Source organism: Nomascus leucogenys, chromosome 22a (genome assembly GCF_006542625.1).
Source record: "Nomascus leucogenys isolate Asia chromosome 22a, Asia_NLE_v1, whole genome shotgun sequence".
NCBI classification, from domain to species: domain Eukaryota; kingdom Metazoa; phylum Chordata; class Mammalia; order Primates; family Hylobatidae; genus Nomascus; species Nomascus leucogenys.
The window spans coordinates 38,555,130-38,576,914 of NC_044402.1; the positions used below are offsets into that span (position 1 = coordinate 38,555,130).

At 37.5% G+C, this 21,785-nt stretch overlaps 1 protein-coding gene across 4 annotated transcripts in view; it reads left to right on the plus strand.

Annotated features, from left to right (window-relative positions):
- The window catches only part of STXBP6 (syntaxin binding protein 6), a 243,251-nt gene that overhangs the window by 187,442 nt on the left and 34,024 nt on the right, over nucleotides 1-21,785 (plus strand). For all 4 annotated transcript variants that reach the window (XM_030803339.1, XM_012498236.2, XM_030803341.1 and 1 more), the window contains 2 exons: nucleotides 4,030-4,160; nucleotides 5,079-5,244. In XM_030803339.1, coding sequence (XP_030659199.1) covers nucleotides 4,030-4,160; nucleotides 5,079-5,244 — 297 coding nt within the window. The remainder of the gene's footprint in view (nucleotides 1-4,029; nucleotides 4,161-5,078; nucleotides 5,245-21,785) is intronic.

Sequence of the window (21,785 nt, forward strand, 5' to 3'; positions counted from 1 at the left end):
CACTTAACTGTAAGGTCAAAATAGGGCAGCGCGTGATGAAAGTTTAAGGCATGTTAGGTATGTAGGTGTGGTAAATTCTGCTTTTTAGCCACCCTGAACATCAAACTCTAGCTATTTGGTGCAATCTGTTTTTCTTTTGCCCTCTTTCCCTTTCTTTCTTTCTTTCTTTCTTTGAGAAATGGCCACATAAAGTTAGAAAGTAATTCAAGTTCAATGTGTATAGTAAATGTATAAAAATGTGTAAAAAGATGTTATTCAGCTATCTCAAATATGAGATAGTTGATGTACAGGTGGTCTACTGATTGTTTCCTTTAAAATAATATTTTAAGGATATTTATTTTATTTTTAGCCACTCTAAATATCAAAACTATAGCTATTGGGGGTGCAGTCTGTTTTTCTTTTACCCCTTTTCTTCTTTTCTTTTTTATTTTTTTGAGAAATGGCCACATAAAGTTATAAAGTAATTCAAGTTTAATGTGTATAGTAAATGTAGAAAAATGTATAAAAAGATGTTATTCAGCTATCTCAAATATGAGATGTACAGGTGGTATATACTGATTGTTTCCTTTAAAATAGTATTTTAAGGCTATTTATTTTAAATAGATAATTTGCCTCCTAGGCCAAACTGGTTTTCCTTTTTGGAATAGTTGAGGGATTATGCTGTGAATAATGAGAGTGTAGGCGTAACAGTGTGGCGTTTTGGAAAAAGTGGTCTTTCAGCCACTGGACCTTGAAACAGAGGATCTGCCTCTGAATCTTGGCAGTATATGAGCTCTTCTTCCATTTCACATAACATGCAAGTGACTTGTCTTTCTGTCTTTCTTCATTGGTCTTTGTTCCCTCTTCTACCAGTTCTACTTTCCTGACTTGTTGCAAGACCAAGTTTGATATGACATGGTCTTTGTTATTGGCTGGCTTATTGGTTTTTAATTAAAAAGAATTCTCTGACTGGGCATAGGCAAGGTCAGTGGTCTCCACCCTTTGAGTATAGCAAGTTTTCGAATTTTGTTTGTATAAAATGTCTCGTGGAGGGGCCATTTTTAAAAAGAGCTCTTTAAACCATTAGTTGATGAGACAGAGATGTTACTCCACTGGAGTAGTGATGGCAGTGATATTCTGGATATTCTGGACATAATATTTTGTGTCACTGCTTCTTAACCAAAGCTGAAGTGTAGTAGCAAGTCTACATGAAAGCCAAAGAAGAGGCACAAAGCCATGAAAACCATGTGGTTTTTTCAGAGCTAATAGCAAAGCGGCCTGAATTGGGTTGCCCCCATGCTTCTCCCTGCCTCTGACACCAGCGCAGGAAGCCGGAGAATCGGCTGCTTCTGAGTGGTCTGCAGTATTACCTGGGAGTCATGCCCACCCTATTCCTTTAAATGCCTCTGTGTTGGTCTCTTCCTTGTGAATGTTGAAGGCATAACGGAAATTCCCTGGCCTTTAAAGTCATTCAGAATAATGACTTTGGGAGTCTGTAGCATGCAGCTGTATGATATTACTGATTCAGATAATTTGGTTGCATTTTCCAGGGTGTGCTGTCAATTAGCTTTCCTTTGGAAAGAGAAGGTAAATCACTGTTTTTCACTAGACATCTGGATTTTGTGTGACTGGCGTATTTTTTATAAGCTACTGACTCCCAAAACAACAAAACAGTGAAATAGTTAAAACATGTTTTCCTCAAGTATGTACTCAAAAAGTTACAATGGTGTGTGTGTGCAAGTGTTTTGATTTCAGAAGGGGAAAGTCTTAATTTAACTCTATACAATGTGTATATAATAATATAATTTTAAGGCACCTGCTTCAAAATAGAAACTAGGATGCTGGAGATAATAACAATAAACAAAAATTAAATCAAACCAGGCTCAGTGCCCAGGAAAACTAGCCAGACTCCAAGAACTGGGCAAGGAATAAACTAATAGGGGAGAAAAGGCAGGAATGGATAGAGTTGCAGCTGCCTCCATTAAAAATGACTGCTCTGCAGTGTGATCACTGTGGAGGAATTCCATGGGGTCATTTGTCATAATATTGGGGTTCCTGCATGCCTCATTTCAATGACAAACTTTCAGTGGAACTTACCTTCCTTAGATGTGAATCTTAAAACATGCCCGCAATATACAGTGATCAGGAGTTGTGTTTAAGCTTTTAAAATGCTGTAAATTACTTGGAAGCAAATGGACCAGAAGTAAAAACAGGAGCTCATAACAACTTTAAAGTTAGAAAGAAAGCCTTCATGTTTCCCAGGCTTAAATGTTGTATAATTTACATAAACACAGGAGGAAATTCTCTTTGTGTGTTGAGGGGTGTGTGTCTAATACAGGAACCCATGTTTTCCTGTTATTGAAAAACCTTTTTTAATCTTTTAAGCACATTTTAAGACCTGCCTGTATTCCAGGTGTCTTGGTTTCTTTAACATTAAAACGTAAGAGCAAGTCACAGCCATCAGAGAAACCTATTAGGTCTCCCATTTGTGTCATAGGGGACACAAAAAATAAATGAATCAAATTAAATGGATAGACAGAGTCCTGGGCAGACTGGTAATACTGCCTGAATTCAATTAGAGGGAATGGTTGTTCCTATTTGTGAACAGAAGACTATAAAATTTCATCTGATTGTGGATGTTAAGGGGTTGATGACTTCTTAATCATAAAAGTAAATGTAATTGGTATGAAATATTCAGAAGTTTTTAGCAAATATAACTGAAATAATGGGTGATAAACCAAAACCTTATTTGAAGTTAAAAACAAATCTTCACTAAATTCTGGTTGGAAGCAGAGAGAGTAGATAGTACTCAGGACATAAATGTGGTTTTCAGTGCTGGGAAAGTAGGGTTCTCGCTAGATCTAAGGGCAGTGGCCGCCTTTCCTTTGTCTCTGCTCTCCTGCTTTAATGACCCCAGACAATGAAAGTGCAATAAGCTATGGAATGCATGAACTGTACAGTCTTCCTACTCACCAACTGTGATTGGAGTAGGTGCTTTCTGTACTTCATCCCTTAAGAATTCTTTTTGCCATCTGTTGAGCGTCTGCATAGTTATTCGAAAGTGTGGAATCTGTGGGGTGATTTGAAACAAAGAATATGCCACAGATGCATAGTCTTCAGCAAGTCAGTAATTAGGATCATCTTCAATATAGCCAGTAATGATTTCTACTTTCTGTAGTTCCTTTCTATTTAATGTGCTAATTCCTACAGCCAGGGTTCAGGAGAAGCTTTTAGGAAATCCCTATAAAGACCATTAATTAATTCCTATCCTTGAGTCTCCATGTTACAAAGTAGGCAGATGTAGAAATATTCAGAGTGCCTCTCCTGGTGCCTGATGCTTGACATCAGTCTGAGAGGTGATGCTGTCCATCTTTAGCACAGAAAGGCTTAGGGGAAGAACTCACTGAGACTGAGAGGAGAAATTGTCCTTTTCCTACAGGTGTGGAGGTGTGCCCAGAACACCAGATTCAATCATAATTAGATGCAAACTAGATACAAACTGAACAATATTAGAGAGCCAAATCGTTTGGGGATTTTTTGAGTTAGGTATTACTCCTCATCACTGAAGCCTAAGATGTTTACACTGGACTATAAAACTAGAAATATACCTTGCAGTTCTCTAGGGGAGCCAATTACCTTCATTTCCTTTAAAATTCAGCCTTTCCCAACGAACCCTACCTGATGCCTGTCAGTACTATATGCTTCTTTTCCTGCAAGCTGTAATTGTGCACTTGTAGCCTCCATTGAAAGTGTTTGGTGTTATTCACTTAAGTCATTTTCAGTTTGAATGGATAAAGACATAAATGAAGCAGCCCTTACAATTATAATTATATTGTAAACTGCTTCAGAGTGGAGATTATAACATCTATTTCCTTTACGTTCACCCCTGACCAAAGGCACACATATTTATTCATATTCCCTCCTTTCCCCCTCCGCCTTCTCTCTGTTATTGTGCATATACATAGCAGGTGTCATGTAGAAACAGCACTGAATGTGGAAACAAACCACCAACTTGCAGGTGCACTAATCTGAGTGATCTTTTCTTGGCAGTGACAAACAAGAAACCCACACAGGCGTCCATTACAAAGGTCAAACAGTTTGAAGGCTCCACATCATTTGTTCGGAGATCACAGTGGATGCTCGAGCAGCTTCGCCAGGTTAATGGTATTGATCCTAATGGGGTGAGTGAATTGTCCAATGCTGAGCAAAGGCATTCTTTTCACAAGATGACTCTCTGATTGACCTTGGTAGGGGTGGTGGTGGTTTGAATCATTCTTAAGAAGGCTATTTCTCTATTTCAATTATGTGATTAAAACTTTTGGATACATAGTCGTTTCTTATGGGAAATTATAAATCTTTTCATCATGTTTAATAGAGGAACCTAAGAGAATGCATATTGAAAAAATGTGATCTCTGGTAACATTGATCAGCAAAGTACGCAGTTCAGAGTGCAGATAATCATATCAGTGGTTATCAATATGGAAAAAAAAAGACATGTTTACCAAAACCTCATTTATCTCCTAATGGCACCAATGACAAGGTGTATTTACCAAAAATCAAGTAAATGAATGGTATCTTTCAGTATGCATTGTGATTCCCTTGCTTTTAATAGGAGAAACATTTTATGGCATAGTTATCTATTCAAAGTACATTCCCGTTGCTCACTTGCACACCTCACAAAATGCTAATAATGAGGAATAATAAAATATAAACTGTTACTATAGACTAAAATAGCAAGAGGGAATCTTCCTACCAAAGTTTAGGGGCCAGATTAATATAGGTCATTGCTGAGAACCTAAAGGAATCCCTTTTCCAGGAAATTGGGAAGATAATACAAATACATACATTTGTCAGTGTTTAGTTAGGCTATCTCAATTTGTGTGATACTAGTTTCCTAGGAACATGTGTCAATACTGTAAGATTTGGGGTTTGCTTCATAAACAGAGAAATGTAGACTCTCCATACACTTGGATAAAGATGAGCCTTATGATTGCGATCAAAGTCTTTGTTTTAGCCCTTATAAATCTTTTGACAAGAGTAATCTAGAAACAGCAGTTTTTATAGATTGAGATTAGTAGTTATTTCATTGTCTTTTCCAGGATTCGGCAGAGTTTGATTTGTTGTTTGAAAATGCTTTTGACCAGTGGGTAGCCAGCACAGCGTCAGAAAAATGCACCTTCTTCCAGATCCTCCACCATACCTGCCAGAGGTACCTCACAGACAGGAAGCCAGAGTTTATTAACTGCCAATCCAAAATTATGGGAGGTGAGTGGACATTTGTGTGACTTTAGTCATCCTGTTTCTTTAGACTCACTTTTACTTAAGAAGTTAGGAGTTCAGCAGCATAATTAAAGACAAAAACAAGAGAAGAATCAATATGCTCAGAGCTAGGCAACATAAGAACCTTTCCAGGGAGTTTATTGTATGGTAAATTTAGACACAAAGGTATGTTTTCACTCTTGTCCAAAAGCTGGTCTTTTTTAGAATTAGCCTTCTAGTTCTTATCTGCACTTAGCTAAGATTATTTGTATGATGAGAACAAAACTGCTCCTTTATTAGAAAAACCTTTTATTTTGGTTTATTTACCACCTTTTCTATAATTTCATTGCAGAACACTATTTTCTGGGTTGCCTTTTTCTATTTTTTCTCAAGATGTTTTACAAATATTAATATAAAAATTCCAACAGATGCTTCCCCTTTCTTTCAAAAGCAGCTTGTGTTTATTCCTTGAATGGCATACAGAGCTGAGTTAGGATGAGTACAGTAAGCCACTGTAAAGGGGTGAGTACCAGCATTGGCAACATAATAAGAAATATTTAGAGGGTGCTTAGCACGTTTTTTAGGTGGCATTTCTTTTTAGAGAATTGAAACTGTGCTCAAAATGTAAAAGCCTTGACAGCTCTGTGAGTTGGGGAAGAGTGTTTATATCATTGGTCTTTTCACTGACCTGTCTCTTGGTTTTGAAAGACGGTTTTTAAAAATGCACCAGCTTTGCCTTAATCAGATGTTAAATGAAGATCACATTAAATACATCACATCTTCTCCTTGGGCTGTATATATGTTTCATATGAACATACAGCAGAATCCATTACTCTGTCCTAGCAACTGACACACATACTGTCATTTCGCTATTAGTTACTAGAAGTTGTATAGAGAAGTTATTATCCAGTTCTTTGGTAGTATCCACTGAGGTGTTGGCATTCCTTTTAAGTAGGAATTGCTTACATCACAAGAACCTTGAAAGGTCTATCTTAGGTATTTTGCAGCTTATTTTATTATAGTTTCTCTGTTTAATCCCAGGAAAATACAAGAGGTGATGAATGGTGTATATTTCTTCAAGGGGTCACATCCTATGGTACAAAAGTGAAAAATATTAGACATAGATGTTTAAAGGAAAGGGAATTTCAAACACTGACCTATTTGGAAAATATAATGAGATATAGCTCTGTATCATGTCTGTGCCACCAGTGCTCTTGAAATGGCTATTTTGAAAGTCCAGCCTTAACAGACGTGGCAGAAGGTTGAAGCACACCGGGCTTAGGACCACAGATGGCCACATTTTCAGTGAATGGAAAGTTGGCCAGGAAATCCCAGGTTTCCCGCATTCTTCATTAGGTGGAGTTTGCTCTGATAGCCTAGAATCACATTTGTTTCTTAATCTTCAGTTCCTGCTATGAAGCATTTTTCTCATCCATGTCCATATGGTCAGTAGCTTGCATGGCTAGCATGTAAGCGCAGAGTCTCTTCTCAAAATAATATGACATTATGGATTTGAAATTTCTGTTGCTGTTGGTGAAAGACTCCCCTCAAGCATTCCACTTCTTCATGTTCCATCCTGGGCAGGGTGGCCAGAAACAGACCAAGTGCCATAGAAACTACCACACTTCCTCAGAATGGAAATGTGGATGGAAGCAAAAGGGCCACACACTCACTGTCCTTCCAAGGGAAACAAGTTACCTCCTTCATTCTAAGGTTAGGGATAGCTTTGCTGACTCTTCCTCTTCCTCCCTTAATAGACTGCACTAGGCAGTCCCCCTGCTCTGTTGCCCCTAAAGGTCTCATTTCTTCTCAAGGAACAGGCTTTTTCTTTGATTCACTCAATTACAGTTCATTATCCAATCATATAATAAATGAGAACTAAGAACCTACTACATGCTAGTCACTGTGCTACGTATTGGATATAGAGAATAATTCTATATTTGGTCCCTTAATAGACCCTAATTGCCACTACTCAAATCCCAGACTGATAGATCCCTAATTTGTTCTTTTGCCTTCCTGAATATCCTCAGACCTTCCCACAAAGCCCCACCACACTGCTTCTGTCCATCATTGAGCCAGCCCTTCAGCTTTCTTTCATTGCCTTGTGAACCCCAAATTATGCAGAGTTGAGATGGGAACACATATGTCCAATGTTAAATTGTTGGTATGTGTATTTAGGCAAGCTGAATATGGGTTTCCTGTAGTAAGAAAAAATTAGAATAAGTTAATGAAACCAAATGCCAGAATTGCCTTTGCCCTGTGTGACTGTAGGTGTGTCTCTCGGCTGCTCTAGACTTCAGTTTTCCCAGGTGTCACATGTAGAGGTTAGACTAGATGCTATATAAAATCTCTTTCAGTTCCATCATTTTGAAAGTCTGTAATTCCTAAATTATAGTTTTATTGTGTAGGTTAATTGCTTCTTATCTAAAGAATCAAATTAAAGATTTAGTGCAATTAAATATTGACAAGTCCTGGATTACTAAGGAAGGCACAAAAAGGTTTAAATTAAGCATGTAGTAATTTGTTGGCAGCACATATAACCTTAATGAATGCAGCATGTCTTAAACAGTTGCTTATCCTTGATAATAGTTGTGCCAACGCACCCTAATAAATTAGTATGCTGATTAGTCTTCTTTTCTGCCAGTTATCACGCTTCTGAGACTTCAAAATTAGGTGCTTCTGGGGCCACTACCTTCTGACCTCTTTAACTTTTGGGTATCTTCCACATCTTTAGGATATGAAATCTGTTGCCAATTTCACAGTATCTTTTGGTGTCTTCCTATAGTATGGGCCACAAGTCCTAGATACAGTTGTTTCTTATACCATGCAATAGGATAGTTTTATGATTTTAAAGAACTAATACTGGTGTTAGTATGCTGCCCAATACCAGATTCTGTACGTATGTTATCTAATTTAATTTTTATAGCAGACTTTGGAAATATACTTTATCAACTCCGTTTTATAGAGAAGGAAACAGAATCAGAGAGATCAAATAGCTTGCCAAGGGTCATATAACTAGTGAATAGTAAAGATAAGATGCCAGGGCAGGCCCACTCATTGGCTCCTTAAAGTCACTGAGTGGCATGCTCCAGGAAACACCATTGACATTGTCTTTTGTTATGAATGGTGCCCCCTGGAGTTGTACATGAATCGCTGGGAATATTTTAGCCACTACATTCGTGGGTATTAAAAAGAGAGGTGGGAGAAAACCCGCCTATATGGATAGTTTTAACTTTTTTCCTAGTTTTGTCCCAGGAAAATATTTCAGATAATTCTTAAGCTGTTTTTTTCATCCTAAGAACAATCGAGTCATCAAGCACCTTTAAAATCATCTTGCTTTTTGTTTTTTGTGTTTGTCCACCAGAACTTCAATAGCGGAAATAGATGAAAGCACTGGGAAGACAGTGCAGCCCTAGCCACTTACAGGGCCTCTCAGGTAGTCTATGTCAACCTAAAATAATGAAAGAGTCAGAATCTAGATTAAAGAGAGTTTAAGTGCAAAGGTTGAGGACAAGCCCACCCAAGAAGCACAGATTCCTAACAATGGAAGTCAGTGTTACAAAGCGTAGACGTGTGAGATTGCTTATGTAGACAAAGCCTGGGGAATTTTAGCAGAATTTCGACATCTTTCTGTGTAAGGCTTAATACGTAGTCACAATGACCTGATTAGTTCAGATGGTCCTTCTCTTTTAAGAAAGGTACGTTTAACACTCCATTGCAGTTACTGCAGATGTAACTGTCATGGGGTCTCTGTTCAGAGCACCATCTAGTCTGAGTTAGGTCAGGAAATAGGTCAGGACAATAAAGAAGAGAGTTAATCTCTAACAAAGATTGGTGATTGGAAGGTAGAGGTCTGCTCTTTGGTCTCCTAGTCATTTACAGAACAAAAACAATGAGGAAGAGAGTTAAGCTATAATCTAAGAAGTAGAATTGCAAAACATGCTGCATGACTCAGATCACAGCCACATCTCTCTCAAGGCTTAAAGTGTTTTGGGGATTCCAACAGCTTTTAAATTGTATTTATTCTCACAGCTGTATCTGGTCCAACCCTGTCATTGGGAAAACTGAGGCCCAGCAATTTTGAATGACTTTGTCAAGGCCAGGGACTATGCAACAACCTACAGAGATTGAAGGCAGAGGTGTGGAGCCAGGTCTGGCTGCTGAAATATGACATGACCTCATGAGTGACAGGGGTCCCTGAAAGTAAAGTCTTTAGTTCATATGGTTTGGATTTACTTCTTCTGAGATGGTAGCATTTATTTTCTCTGTGTTTCTTGTAAACAGAAGTGATGTTATACGGTTATACATGTGATGACACATTTGTACTTCAAAGGTGCCTCAAAGGAGTTAATAACATGTTATTAGACTCCAGAGGAGGGACTTGCTTTCAGCTAATTCATTTCAAAGAGACGTTGAGAATGATGGTTCTATCGCAAAGACAAAAAACCAAACACCACATGTTCTAACTAATAGGTGGGAATTGAACAATGAGAACACATGGACACAGGAAGGGGAACATCATAGGTGGGAATTGAACAATGAGAACACATGGACACAGGAAGGGGAGCATCACACACTGTGGGGTGCGGGGAGGGGGGAGGGATAGCATTAGGAGATACGCCTAATGTTAAATGACGAGTTACTGGGTGCAGCACACCAACATCGCACATGTATACATGTGTAACTAACCTGCACGTTGTGCACATGTACCCTAAAACTTAAAGTATAATTAAAAAAAAAAAAAAGAGAGAGACGTGGTCTGCCCCAAATAGATTGTCAGTATAGATAATGGGTATGCCATATTAGGTCAAGGTCCCAAGGAAGACTTTCTTACTTTACTTACATCAGTATTCTTTAAATGTGAGCAAATCCCACATGGCTCCCACGTTGCTATTTCATTTGTGTTGACCAATTTATAATGATTACTCTTGGTCTAGTATTCATATGCCCAATACTGTGAACTGTAGAAATCTTTGGTGATACTGGCAATTTCTGTATTAGAACCACAAAGTAGGTTCTTTACAAACCCATTTTCTTTTTCATTAAGATGTATAAATTATTTGCAAGAAAAAATAATTTATTCTTCAAGATAAACATAAACTGAAGCATATCCAAGCCTTTTCCTTGAACTCTGAGCCAGAATACCCTAGCTAACTCATTCAGTTCCCTCTTAACTGTTTCACCTGTTGTATGTCATCCTTCAGTGATTCCACAAGCATTTAGTCAGCACTATGTAAATGTGCCAAACTAGCTGTGGAGATCTAACCACACAGTAGGCACCTTCACCAGCTTGACTTACTTTCTGGACATATCGGATGTAAATAGACATGAAACATTGCCATGACAGCAAGGGGATGGCTGAGCTGGAGGTTAAAGGATGGTTAGCAGTTGCCAGACAGACAAGGGCAAGATGAAATTAGCTCTCTCTTATTGCAACAGTTAATCCAGACAATTTTATTTCAATGTTAGCTGTATTCAGAATTTGAATGTGGCAGATTGTTTTTTCACAAAGCAGGCTATTTTGAAGTGCCATATATTTTCATCATCATCAAAGGGTATTTCTTAAGCATTACGCTTCTATGCACAGCCCTTCAGATGATAGTATAAAGCCCAGACTTCAGAGCTCTATTAGAATTCTAGGGACACAGATGTCTCCGATGTCACCTTCATACCAGCCTGGCCCTCACTTGCCCCTGCTGATTGGTATGCTAAAGGAAACCCAATGACTTTACTGTGGATTCCCCCAGGATAGGGTAGAATCTCAGGATTCAATCAAACTGTGACTTTGTTTGTTCTTTTCTTCCAAACAATACAAAGTCATCCCTAGGTGAGGTGTGCAACTATTTCACCTTGTGTGTGTCCCAGGCATGGAAAAAAAAAAGCGATGGTGTGGTCATTCTTAATCCCAATATATTAATATAGTACTTTAAAGGAATCTATAACATTTGCCATGATTTTTATGTTATTTTTCCTTCTGTTTTAACTCTGTCAACGAATAAAGACTTTGGAGTGTGAACCTCACACTCCTACGCATGCTTCAACCAGGGGTGCATTAGAATGAATTGTTTATTTCTCAAGAATAAAATCATGTATAATTTTTCCCCTAGGGATCAAACTTCAGTATCCTTGGGAGATGCACACACACATATTAGAGATTATAATTCACAGAGATAAGTCGTATTAAAACCACCATATGGTTGCTTCTTGATGCCTGAATGTAGACACAGAACAGCAGAGGAGGCCAGGCTTCTTAGCTGATTCACTGTTGTGACAGTGCAGTGAAATGTTTCTTATAGTTCTTTAAATCAACAGGAATCCATGGCATAGTTCCTCCAGTGACTATTTTTGTTGCCCTTGGAAATATAATAAACTTCAGTTTCCTCCACCAAGTACAAATGAGGAAAATGATTCATGAGGAACTAGCCCAAGATCCCACAGCCATTAAAAGATACAGCTGATGTTTCAGTCAAGACCTGCTGCTTAGTCCTCATCTATTAAATGGAGACCGTGACTTCCAAGTTCCCTTAATAAGCACAAGTCTTCTTTTCCTTATGTCAGTTCAGCTAAGCAAAAGAGGGGATGACACCAATTTAACAAGATCTTTGTGTGAATTCAGTTGAAAATTATGTTTGAAAGTTCTCCATAAATTATGTTACATAATTATATTAATCATGTACACACACAGACTTAGCCACTCTTCCATCACTCCATCCTCCTCATTGCAGCCAATATATCTTTTCCTAGACAGCATGATATTTCATTTAAGACTTGTCTTAAATGAAAGTTCTTTCAGAGAGAGAAAGAAACTAAGACTAGAAACAAAATAAAAGCATCAATACAACAACAGTACAAATATTTAAAGCATAGAATCAGAAAAGCCCAGTTTGGAAGTTTTGTGTTTTTGTTATTGGGATCCCAGCAGTGTACCCACTGCATCAAACACAAATGTTTTTATAGTCCTGTGTGACCCGTCAAAGTAACCATCTGATATTGGCTGAGCACTCTTAGGGACATGACATTCAGCAGAAACTGTGAGATGTTTTTGGATAGGAATCTTTCATGTATTTTTTAAGTTGAGGATGACATTACTAGTCATTATGTTTTGTATGCGTGTGTTTTCTCATATTTCCTCATTCAGCCATTCAACCTCATCTTGTTCCCAGAGAGGTAGATACTTGTATTTTAAGTGAAAAAATTGGAAGTAACTAAGGACCACTTCCTTAGGTTCCATCCAATTCTGTGTGTGATATAAATGACTAGAAACTAAAGAAAAATGGGTCACAGATGCAATTTTTTTTTCTTTGCTCATTGGCTGTAAGCTACGCTGAAATGCATGCTGTGAAACAGCTGGTGGGTTATAGTTAGTCATCCTGAGCTAGGAGTGGCTTTGTGCATTAAAATGCCTTTGAGTCATATCTCTTCATCAAAATTTTGTACCAAACCAAGACTTACGTAAAGGTACTTCCAAAATACCATTTTTGGCTGGACAAGGATTGTAAACATGTTTTGTCTATGCCATGGTTAAATAACCTGCAGTAGATAAGAGCCGTTCCTATTTTCAGAATCAACCAGAAGACATAAATATACAACTTGATCTAGAAGAAAAGAGCACAGACTGGATTCACTTACCCTTCTCTTTGACAGCATCACTCATTAGCTGTGTGACTTCGTCTGAGCTGCTTAAGTTATACTCAGCCTCTCTATGCTTTTCTGTGTCATGGATACAACATATGCCTTGAAGGGATGGCATGAGGATTAAAGTAAATTATAAAGGGTTAAATCAAATGGGATTTTTGAAAAATGCCAGTACATGCCTAAATATTTGATGTGTTTAAACACTACAAATACGCATATTCATAATATTTCATGATTTCTCCCAGCATATTTATCGAAAGCCTTTTCTTCTGAAAGAAGCAAGGGAATATTCTTGAGCTTTCCTAATCTGTGTTAGCCATAAGAATTGAGGGGAAAATAATTTCTTTGTTCCAAGTGAGAATGAGCTGAGCTATACTATAGATATTTCAAATGTCTGGGATGCTGAGTTGCTTGCTATGCTTTATAGAATGCTGAATGTGTTGCATTTTATGTTTGACATTTATAGAGTGCACATGTTACTGCTGACTTAACCAAAACAACAATGTTTAAAATATATCAAGTAACACTGTGCCAGAGATCAGGGCACATAATTCAGATCTTCCAGTAGGAAAGAAAAAAGCCTAAAACATGTTTTCTGAACTTTGCAAGAGAATGGAAACATTCCTTTTCCACCAACATGTCCTCAGCCTAGAATAATTCCTTGAGTCCACCTCTTTCTACTTCCAAAACTGGAGATACATGAGTCAGAGGTAAAATTACTTAACATTGTTAGACATGAAGTGGTAGTTCTGAAACAGACATAAAAGGCATTCTGCATTATGCTCATACATTTAAATTTACAGACATATGAAAGTTTTTAAAAATTTTGGAAGACATAAATTTGCCAACCATTTTCGAAGAAAGGATGTTTTCTAAAATCTTTACATCTACTATCATCATAATTTCATAAAAGAAAGTTTAACATTAACAATAAAAGGTAAAAGGATATAATCTCTGAGACTAAAGGGGCTGTTCTTAAGTTAGAAACATTTACCTTTATGAAAAGCTTACTTCATTGTGCTTATTTCACATAGGCAATAAAAACTCTACCATCCACTGACATTTAAAAGCTGTTTCTCTGCTGTAACATAGAAGCATCAAGAACTAAAAAGTACATGAATTTTAGTGAAGAGAAGCTGTAAATTCTCAAGAACAATAACACAGCTAATGAGTGATGCCATCAAAGAGAAGGATAAGTGAATCTAGTCTGTGCTCTTTTCTTTGTCATTTAGTAATTTGTCAAATTCACCCCCACTTCTGGGGAAGCCATTCAGAATACACACGCTTTGGAGAGCAGATGAGAATATAATCTTCAAGGTTGAAGGCTATAGTCCTATTCCATACCTGGAATAGAGGTTAGGAATTTGAGCATAGTATATGAGAAACTATATAGGAATATCAGATTTCTAAAACCTTTAGTGAAGGGGTAAAGAAAATGGTCTTTTTTTGTTCACATTATATGATAAACTCCTAAAAATTTTAACCGTGTTTCTGATCATTAAGGTTGAATAATAAGATTTAGCATAGGTAGTTCTTTGAAAATTGGACATTGATTTAAAAATCTGAAGTTGAAAACTTCAAATTTGTAGGAGCAAACATTCCTTACTTATCCTTCTACTTGCAATATACCTACCCAGGACTAGGTTCATTGCAAGAAGTTAGAGCATTAGAGTTGCCAGATTTCACCAATAAGAATGCAGGACATGTTATTTGCAACATATTTATACTAAAAATTGATCCGTTATTCAGCTGGAATTCAAATTTTGCTGGATGTCATTTTTATCTGGCAACCTTTATGGACATCCACTCTCCCAGTTTGTAGCCAGCCAAAACAAATATGGAAAACAAAGAACGTTTATGGTATGTAGACAAATAAACCTTATGGTGGCCAAACAATTATAAGGGCTTTGGGAGAATTTGAGATGGAGATCTCAAAGGCATAACGTGTTAGTCATTCAAAGATACAAACACAAAGAAAAATATGAGACAGGCTGCTAAAGGGATATTCAGAGAACTTAGAAAATTAGTGTTATATTGTGGCTATTCTACATAGAATAATGCTGTAAAATGCAAATTATAGGTGGCAGGAAATATTAGAATTTCACTAAAGCACTTTTATAACTGAACATCAAATTCCTGGTTAATTTCGCAGGGAAAGATAGTTCAGTCTTGAGTCAGAATGTCTTTGGCTTGGTTTTCAGGAGTTAGTTTATTGTTAATAATAGAAAGGAGCCTGCCATAGACTCTTGGGGGCACCCAGCAAAACAAAGGCTCTCATTCACGGAGGAAGAGGGAAAAGCTTACACTGCAAAGAACTCTAAGATACATTGTCTTTCAGTTCTGGACTCTAGAAACCTAAAATCAGTGAGTAGGGCTGTGTCCTTCTGGAGGCCCCAGGGAAGAATTTGTTTCCTTGCCTTTTCCACCTTCTAGAAGCTGATTATGTTCCTTGGTTCATGGTCCCCTCGTAAATGTTCAAAGCCCCCAGCAGCCTCAAATCTCTTTCTCTGTCTCTGACACCCCTGCCTTCCTTTGTGTTTATGTTGGGTCCACCCAGGTAATTTAGCATAATCTTCCCCTCTGGAGATACTTAATCATATCTGCAAAGTCCCTCTTACCATGCACAGCTTCTGGGGACTACAGTGTGGACAAGTTTGGGAAGCCATTATTCTGCCTACCACACCATTTTCTTAAACAATTCTGAAAGCTGTAATATATTCTATTGTGTAATATTGTCCTACATTTAATTTTTTATAAGATATACTTTTATATATGTCCTATGGACTATATTACTTCTGCTAATCTGTTCTAATTTAAGACATTTAAATTTAGAAGCACCTAAACTTTTTATGAAGACCCAGTACTTAAGTGACTAAAAGGGCTTGCCATGTTCTGTAATATCAAAAAGTTCTTTACTTTAGCAGCTGGTATACTTCTACCTTGGCTCTTTCTCTTTACTTAAGGGATTTGTTTTCCTTAATAATTACATGGGTTTTTTACACATTTCTTAGGGTACTTGATAGTTAAAGCTTTTGATGGCCAGGCGCCATGGCTCATGCCTGTAATCCCAGCACTTTGGGAGGCCAAGGTGGGCAGATCACGAGGTCAGGAGATCGAGACCATCCTGGCTAACACGGTGAAACCCCGTCTCTACTAAAAGTACACAAAAAATTAGCCAGGCCTGGTGGGACATGCCTGTAGTCACAGCTACTCGGGAGGCTGAGACAGGAGAATCGCTTGAACCTGAGAGGCGAAGGTTGCAGTGAGCCGAGATCATGCCACTGCACTCCAGCCTGGGCGACAGAGTGAGACTCTACCTCAAAAAAAAAAAAAAAAAAAAAAAAAAAAAAAAAAAACCTTTTGATGATGGAGATTTGAAAATCAGTTGATTTTGTTAAAAATCATTCTTTTCCATGATATGTCTCTTCCCTGTCTCCTCCTACAGTCATCATAATGCCCCACTTGTAAATAACTTGGTGGTGTTCCTCTTGAGAGACTAACAATTCTCTTTTCAGCTTTGATATAAGATGTCAAGGTCAAGTTTATTTAATATATAATCATTACAGACAAGTTCACATTCACTGGCTGGATTTACCTCTTTAATTCAAAATACATTTAAAAGTGATTCAACATAAGCACCTGAAATGCAGTTTTCATGTTAATTTAGCAATTTTCTTTATCACTTAGCGTATGTAATCCCTTCACTATACTGTTGAATTATTATTGTTAGGATCTGTTTCTACTCACAGAACACTTCTGACACCAGCTATGTGGGTTTTCCACACCAAGTAACTCTCCAATTCTCTGGAGCGTCAATTGGGTGCCCTACAGTTTAATCCAGTTCTGACACTAACTACCCAGAGTTAGTGCAGACCCTGCTGGTTAAGGGCTCAGTCCCACAGGACTACTCCCCACTTCAGATGCCAGTCACAAGTAGTGGGTCCTCAGGTTACCTATACGTCTGTCCAACTTGGCTACAAATTGGAGGTTCCCATGATCTCTTCCTCAGGTTTGATAATGTGCTATACCAGCTCACAGAACTCAGGGAAATCCTTTACTTACATGTACAGGTGTATTATAAAGGATATTATGAAGAATGTAAATGAACAGCCAGATGAAGAGGTACATAGGGCAAGATCCAGAAGAGTCCAGAGCACAGGGGCTTCTGTCCCCATGGAGTTGAGGTGCAGTACCCTCCCTGCCCATGGGTGTGTTCACCAGCCTGAAAGCTCTCTAGATCCCATCATTTAGGGGCTTCTATTGGGGTTTCATTACCTAATTATGATTGATTAAGTCATTAAGCCATTGGTGATTGACTGTATCTCCAGCCTCTCTCCCCTCCCTGGAGGTCAGGATGAGGGGGTGGGGCCGAAAGTTAAAACCCTCTAATCTTATGACTGGTTTAGCAGCCAGCCCCTAGCCTCCAAAAGTCACCTCATAAACTCAGGTATTATTGAAAGGGGCTTATTACAAATAACAAAGATACTCCTCTCATTCCTGTCATGCAGGGAATTCCAAGGGTTTTAGGAGCTCTGTGCCAGGAACTAAGGGCAGAGACCAAATATATATTCTTACTGTGTCACATGTTGTTTATAAATCTTGTCTTCCTGGTAGGATGTGGTATGATGGCATTAAAAAGATAAAGACTTTCAATACACAGATCTGGGTTTGAATTTCTGGTCTGTCACTTACTGGACAGAGCAGGTCTGTTACTGGTCTGTGGATGAATTACTTAAACTGTAAGCTTGACTTCCTCTTTTTAAACAGAATACTAATGCTTGCCCTGTAGGGTTATTGTAAGGATTTAACAAGATCATGTATAAAACATATAGCATGGTGCATAGGGAGTACCACGGAACATCGTGAGCACTCAGTGGGAGCTTATAATTAATGTCTTCTTTTAATCCTGTCTTCCTGTTGTCCTGCCTTCCCTCCTGTTAAGGGAAATTTGTATAGAACCTGATTTCTCCCTGGACACAGGAGATAGCGGAAGTAGAGAAACATGGCTTTGAGTGTCCCTTAGGTCAGATACAGTAGAAGTACAGTTGTCTGTATTTATATGTATTTGTATTTATATTTTTGTTGCCTTCCAGGAAAAAAGCCTGTGAATGCTAATAACACTGATAGTCACCATACTAAATCCCTACTATATACCAGGCAATTTTTTTTTAGTTTACATTTAACTACAAAAAGTAGTTATTATTCCTGTTTTACAGGTGAAGAAACTGAGCCTCAGAGAGGTTATTTATCTAGCCTGAAATCACATCCATAATAAAGGGTAGTCAAGATTTGAACCCAAGTCTATCTCTAGAATCTGTTCTTTCCCCCTTCCCCATTAGAGAGAGAAAAATAGAAAAATTCTTCAAAGCAACTATCTTTTTTTTTTTCTTATACTTTAAGTTCTGGAATGCATCTGCAGAACGTGCAGGTTTGTAACAAAAGTATACATGTGCCATGGTGGTTTGCTACACCCATCAACCCGTCATCTACATTAGGCATTTCTGCTAATGCTATCCCTCCCCTTGCCCCCAACCCCCTGACAGGCCCCAGTGTGTGATGTTCCCCTCCCTGTGTCCATGTGTTTTCATTGTTCAACTCCCACTTATGAGTGAGAACATGCAGTGTTTGGTTTTCTGTTCCTGTATTAGTTTGCTGAGAATAGTGGTTTCCAGCTTCATCCATGTGCCTGAGAATGAGAATGACATGAACTCATTCTTTTTTATGGCTGCATAGTATTCCATGGTGTATGTGTGCCACATTTTCTTTATCCAGTCTATCATTGATGGGTATTTGGGTTGGTTCCAAGTCTTTGTTATTGTAAATAGTGCCACAATAAACATACTTGTGCATGGGTCTTTATAGTAAAATGATTTATAATCCTTTGGGTATATACCCAGTAATGGGATTGCTGGGTCAAATGGTATTTCTGGTTCTAGATCCTTGAGGAATCACCACACTGTCTTCCACAATGGTTGAATTGATTAACACTCCCACCAACAGTGTAAAAGCGTTCCTATTTCTCCACATCCTCTCCAGCATCTGTTGTTTCCTGACTTTTTAATGATCACCATTCTAACTGGCATGAGATGATATCTCATTGTGGTTTTGATTTGCATTTCTCTAATGACCAGTGACGATGAGCTTTTTTTCTATGTTTGTTGGCTGCCTAAATGTCTTCTTTTGAGAAGTGTCTGTTCGTGTCTTTTGCCCACTTTGTGATGAGGTTGTTTGGTTTTTTTTCTTGTAAATTTGTTTAAGTTCCTTGTAGATTCTGGATATTAGCCCTTTGTCAGATGGATAGATTGCAAAAATGTTCTCCCATTCTGTAGGTTGCCAGTTCACTCTGGTGATAGTTTCTTTTGCCAAAGCAGCTATCATTAATGCAGGTTTTTTTCTAAAAGTTCCAGATGTTCCTCCAATAAAATTAGAATATATTCTCATTTCAATAGTAATTAGTATTGTTATTGACACTGGGTGATATATTTCAGTATAAGATTTAAATTAAGGAATACACTTCCTTATCATTATTAAGTTATTTTCCAGTTAAGTGCTTGACTGTTAAGTTCACTTTCCTAGTTCTGCCCTGTCTTATGATGTTTCAATCTATTTTCTTTTCCTCTAGAAATACATTTAAAAGTATATTACAATTCAAAAGTAAAATGCAATTTGATTTATTGAAATTCAAGATATATATAAATATTCAGTAATACACATGTTATGTGAAGTGTGGTACATTTCTATTCCTCAACTCTTGTGCATAATAACACTTACAGGCCAGCAACATGAGTGGGTAAATAAAATGGATACCTAGGTAAGGCAGCCTTCAGAAATAGAATATGTATAAATCTCTCTTTGGAAATAAAAGTCCTGGATAAATGTGACAAAGCTTTCTTCAATGGTCATTAAGAAAATAATTCCAAAATTGTGACTCCCCTCTTTTGGGCCTATTATACTTCCCAGCTTTATCCATTAAAAGCTGAATAAATGCATGCACAGATAGCTGGATTTCTCTCTAAGATTAAGATTAAGTAAAACTGCAGAAGTTTTAAGCTGTAATGCAGATAATAATAGATACGGCCACTGAATTGTTACTTCTTCTCAACCCTTTTTTTCCTGTTAAAAAAAGTAAATTGAAATTTATCATTTGGGGCTAATTTCAGGTGGTGAGTAAATAAGAAAATCTGTCAGTAAGACATAATCATCTTTTCCTCTGTTTGCTGGTAAAAAAAAAAAAAAAAAGAGAGAGAGAGAGAGAAAAGTAAGTATTACCTTTGCTGGGCAAAGTAGAATTTTTGGATTGTTGTGTTAATAAAAATGAATGTTTGGGAAACTGAATATTGGGGCAATTTGGCATTGTAAATTTGTATTTTGAGGTTCCTTCAGCTCTATCACATGGTATCACAGTACCATGAATAGAGGAAATTAAAAAGAAATAGCCATTTTCAGGAAAAAGAAAACATAAGTATATCCATAAACCAGAAACATAACACAATCACAAAGCAATTAGTAGGATTAAAGCTGCTGTCTGCTGGATTCCAGGTCTGGAAGGAAGAAGTTTGAATTCCATGCTACTATAGGGACTACAAGTGCATCCGTGCAAAGCATGGATATAGGAGCTAGATTTGCTGCTTGGTACCAAGCCTTCTTAGCCCAAGAAAGGAGTTTACAAATATGCTGTAACCAACTGCTCCTTAGGGCAGTGGCTTATAAGAACCTGTGTTCCAGAGAGGCAAGAGAAAACAAACATAGTCTCCCACCCAAGACCTAGATCCAACTGGCCACTAGCCTGGGACTGACTCTGCCATATCCCACATGTTACCCAGAACAAGAGCCTCAGACCATTACTTTAAATCTTGTTGTACCAGGGACCAGCACAGGAAATAATAAAACTGTTACATAGGAAGAAAAGGTCAAGGCAATGAGGAGAAGCAGGAAGAAATTAAAATCTCCCACTGAAGAATATTGTGCATACCAACATTCTACATGAGAAAGCCAACAAAAATAACAAATGAGAATTGAATTCACCCCAAATGAAATGAAAGTAACAATGAACTCTAATAATGACTTTAAGTATATTTATGATACTCAAAAGATAAAAGAAGAAATTAGAAAAAATGTTAAGATGTTATAACACAGGAACTAAAATGAAAAGACAAAGTGATAGAAAAAAATAATTCTGGAAATGAAAAATGTAGTCTCTGAAATAGACTCATTTGATAGAATAAACTCTAGACTGGGCAGGGTCAAAGACAGAATTAATGAACTATAAGATAATCGTGAGAAATTTACCCATAATACAGTACACAGCAATGAAGAATATAGAGGATGAGTTGTACATGAAAGATAGAACAAGAGGCTCTACCATTCATCTCATAGGAATTTTTAAAGAAGGTTGAAGAATGGCAGAAAACCAATATTTGAAAAGATGATGGCTAAAACTTGCTGAATTGAAGACTCAGATTAAGAATATCACCAAGTGCCACACTTGGAAATAAAACAAAGCTTTACCTAGAGAAAAACATAATGAAATAGAACACTTGGGACAAACGGAAAATATTAAAAGCTATTAAAAATAGTCTTCCTACTGTGGAAGGATAAACTGATGGCTTGTTCCCAGCAACAAGAGATGCCAAAAGTCAATATATTAATATCTTCAAAGTTCCAGAAATAACTGTCCATCTGGAATTCTGTATCCAGCTAGACTGTAATATAGATGTAAGAGAAATGCAAAGATATATTCAGAAAAGCAAAGATTGATTATTCACCACCTCCAGACCCTTGCTGATAGAAGTATTAAATGATGTGCTTCAACATGAAGCACAGTGAACCCAAAGGGTAGGAGTGGAGTGTAAGAAACAGTAATGATTACAAACATGGTAAAAATACACTGCCAAACTTAATTGTCTAATGAT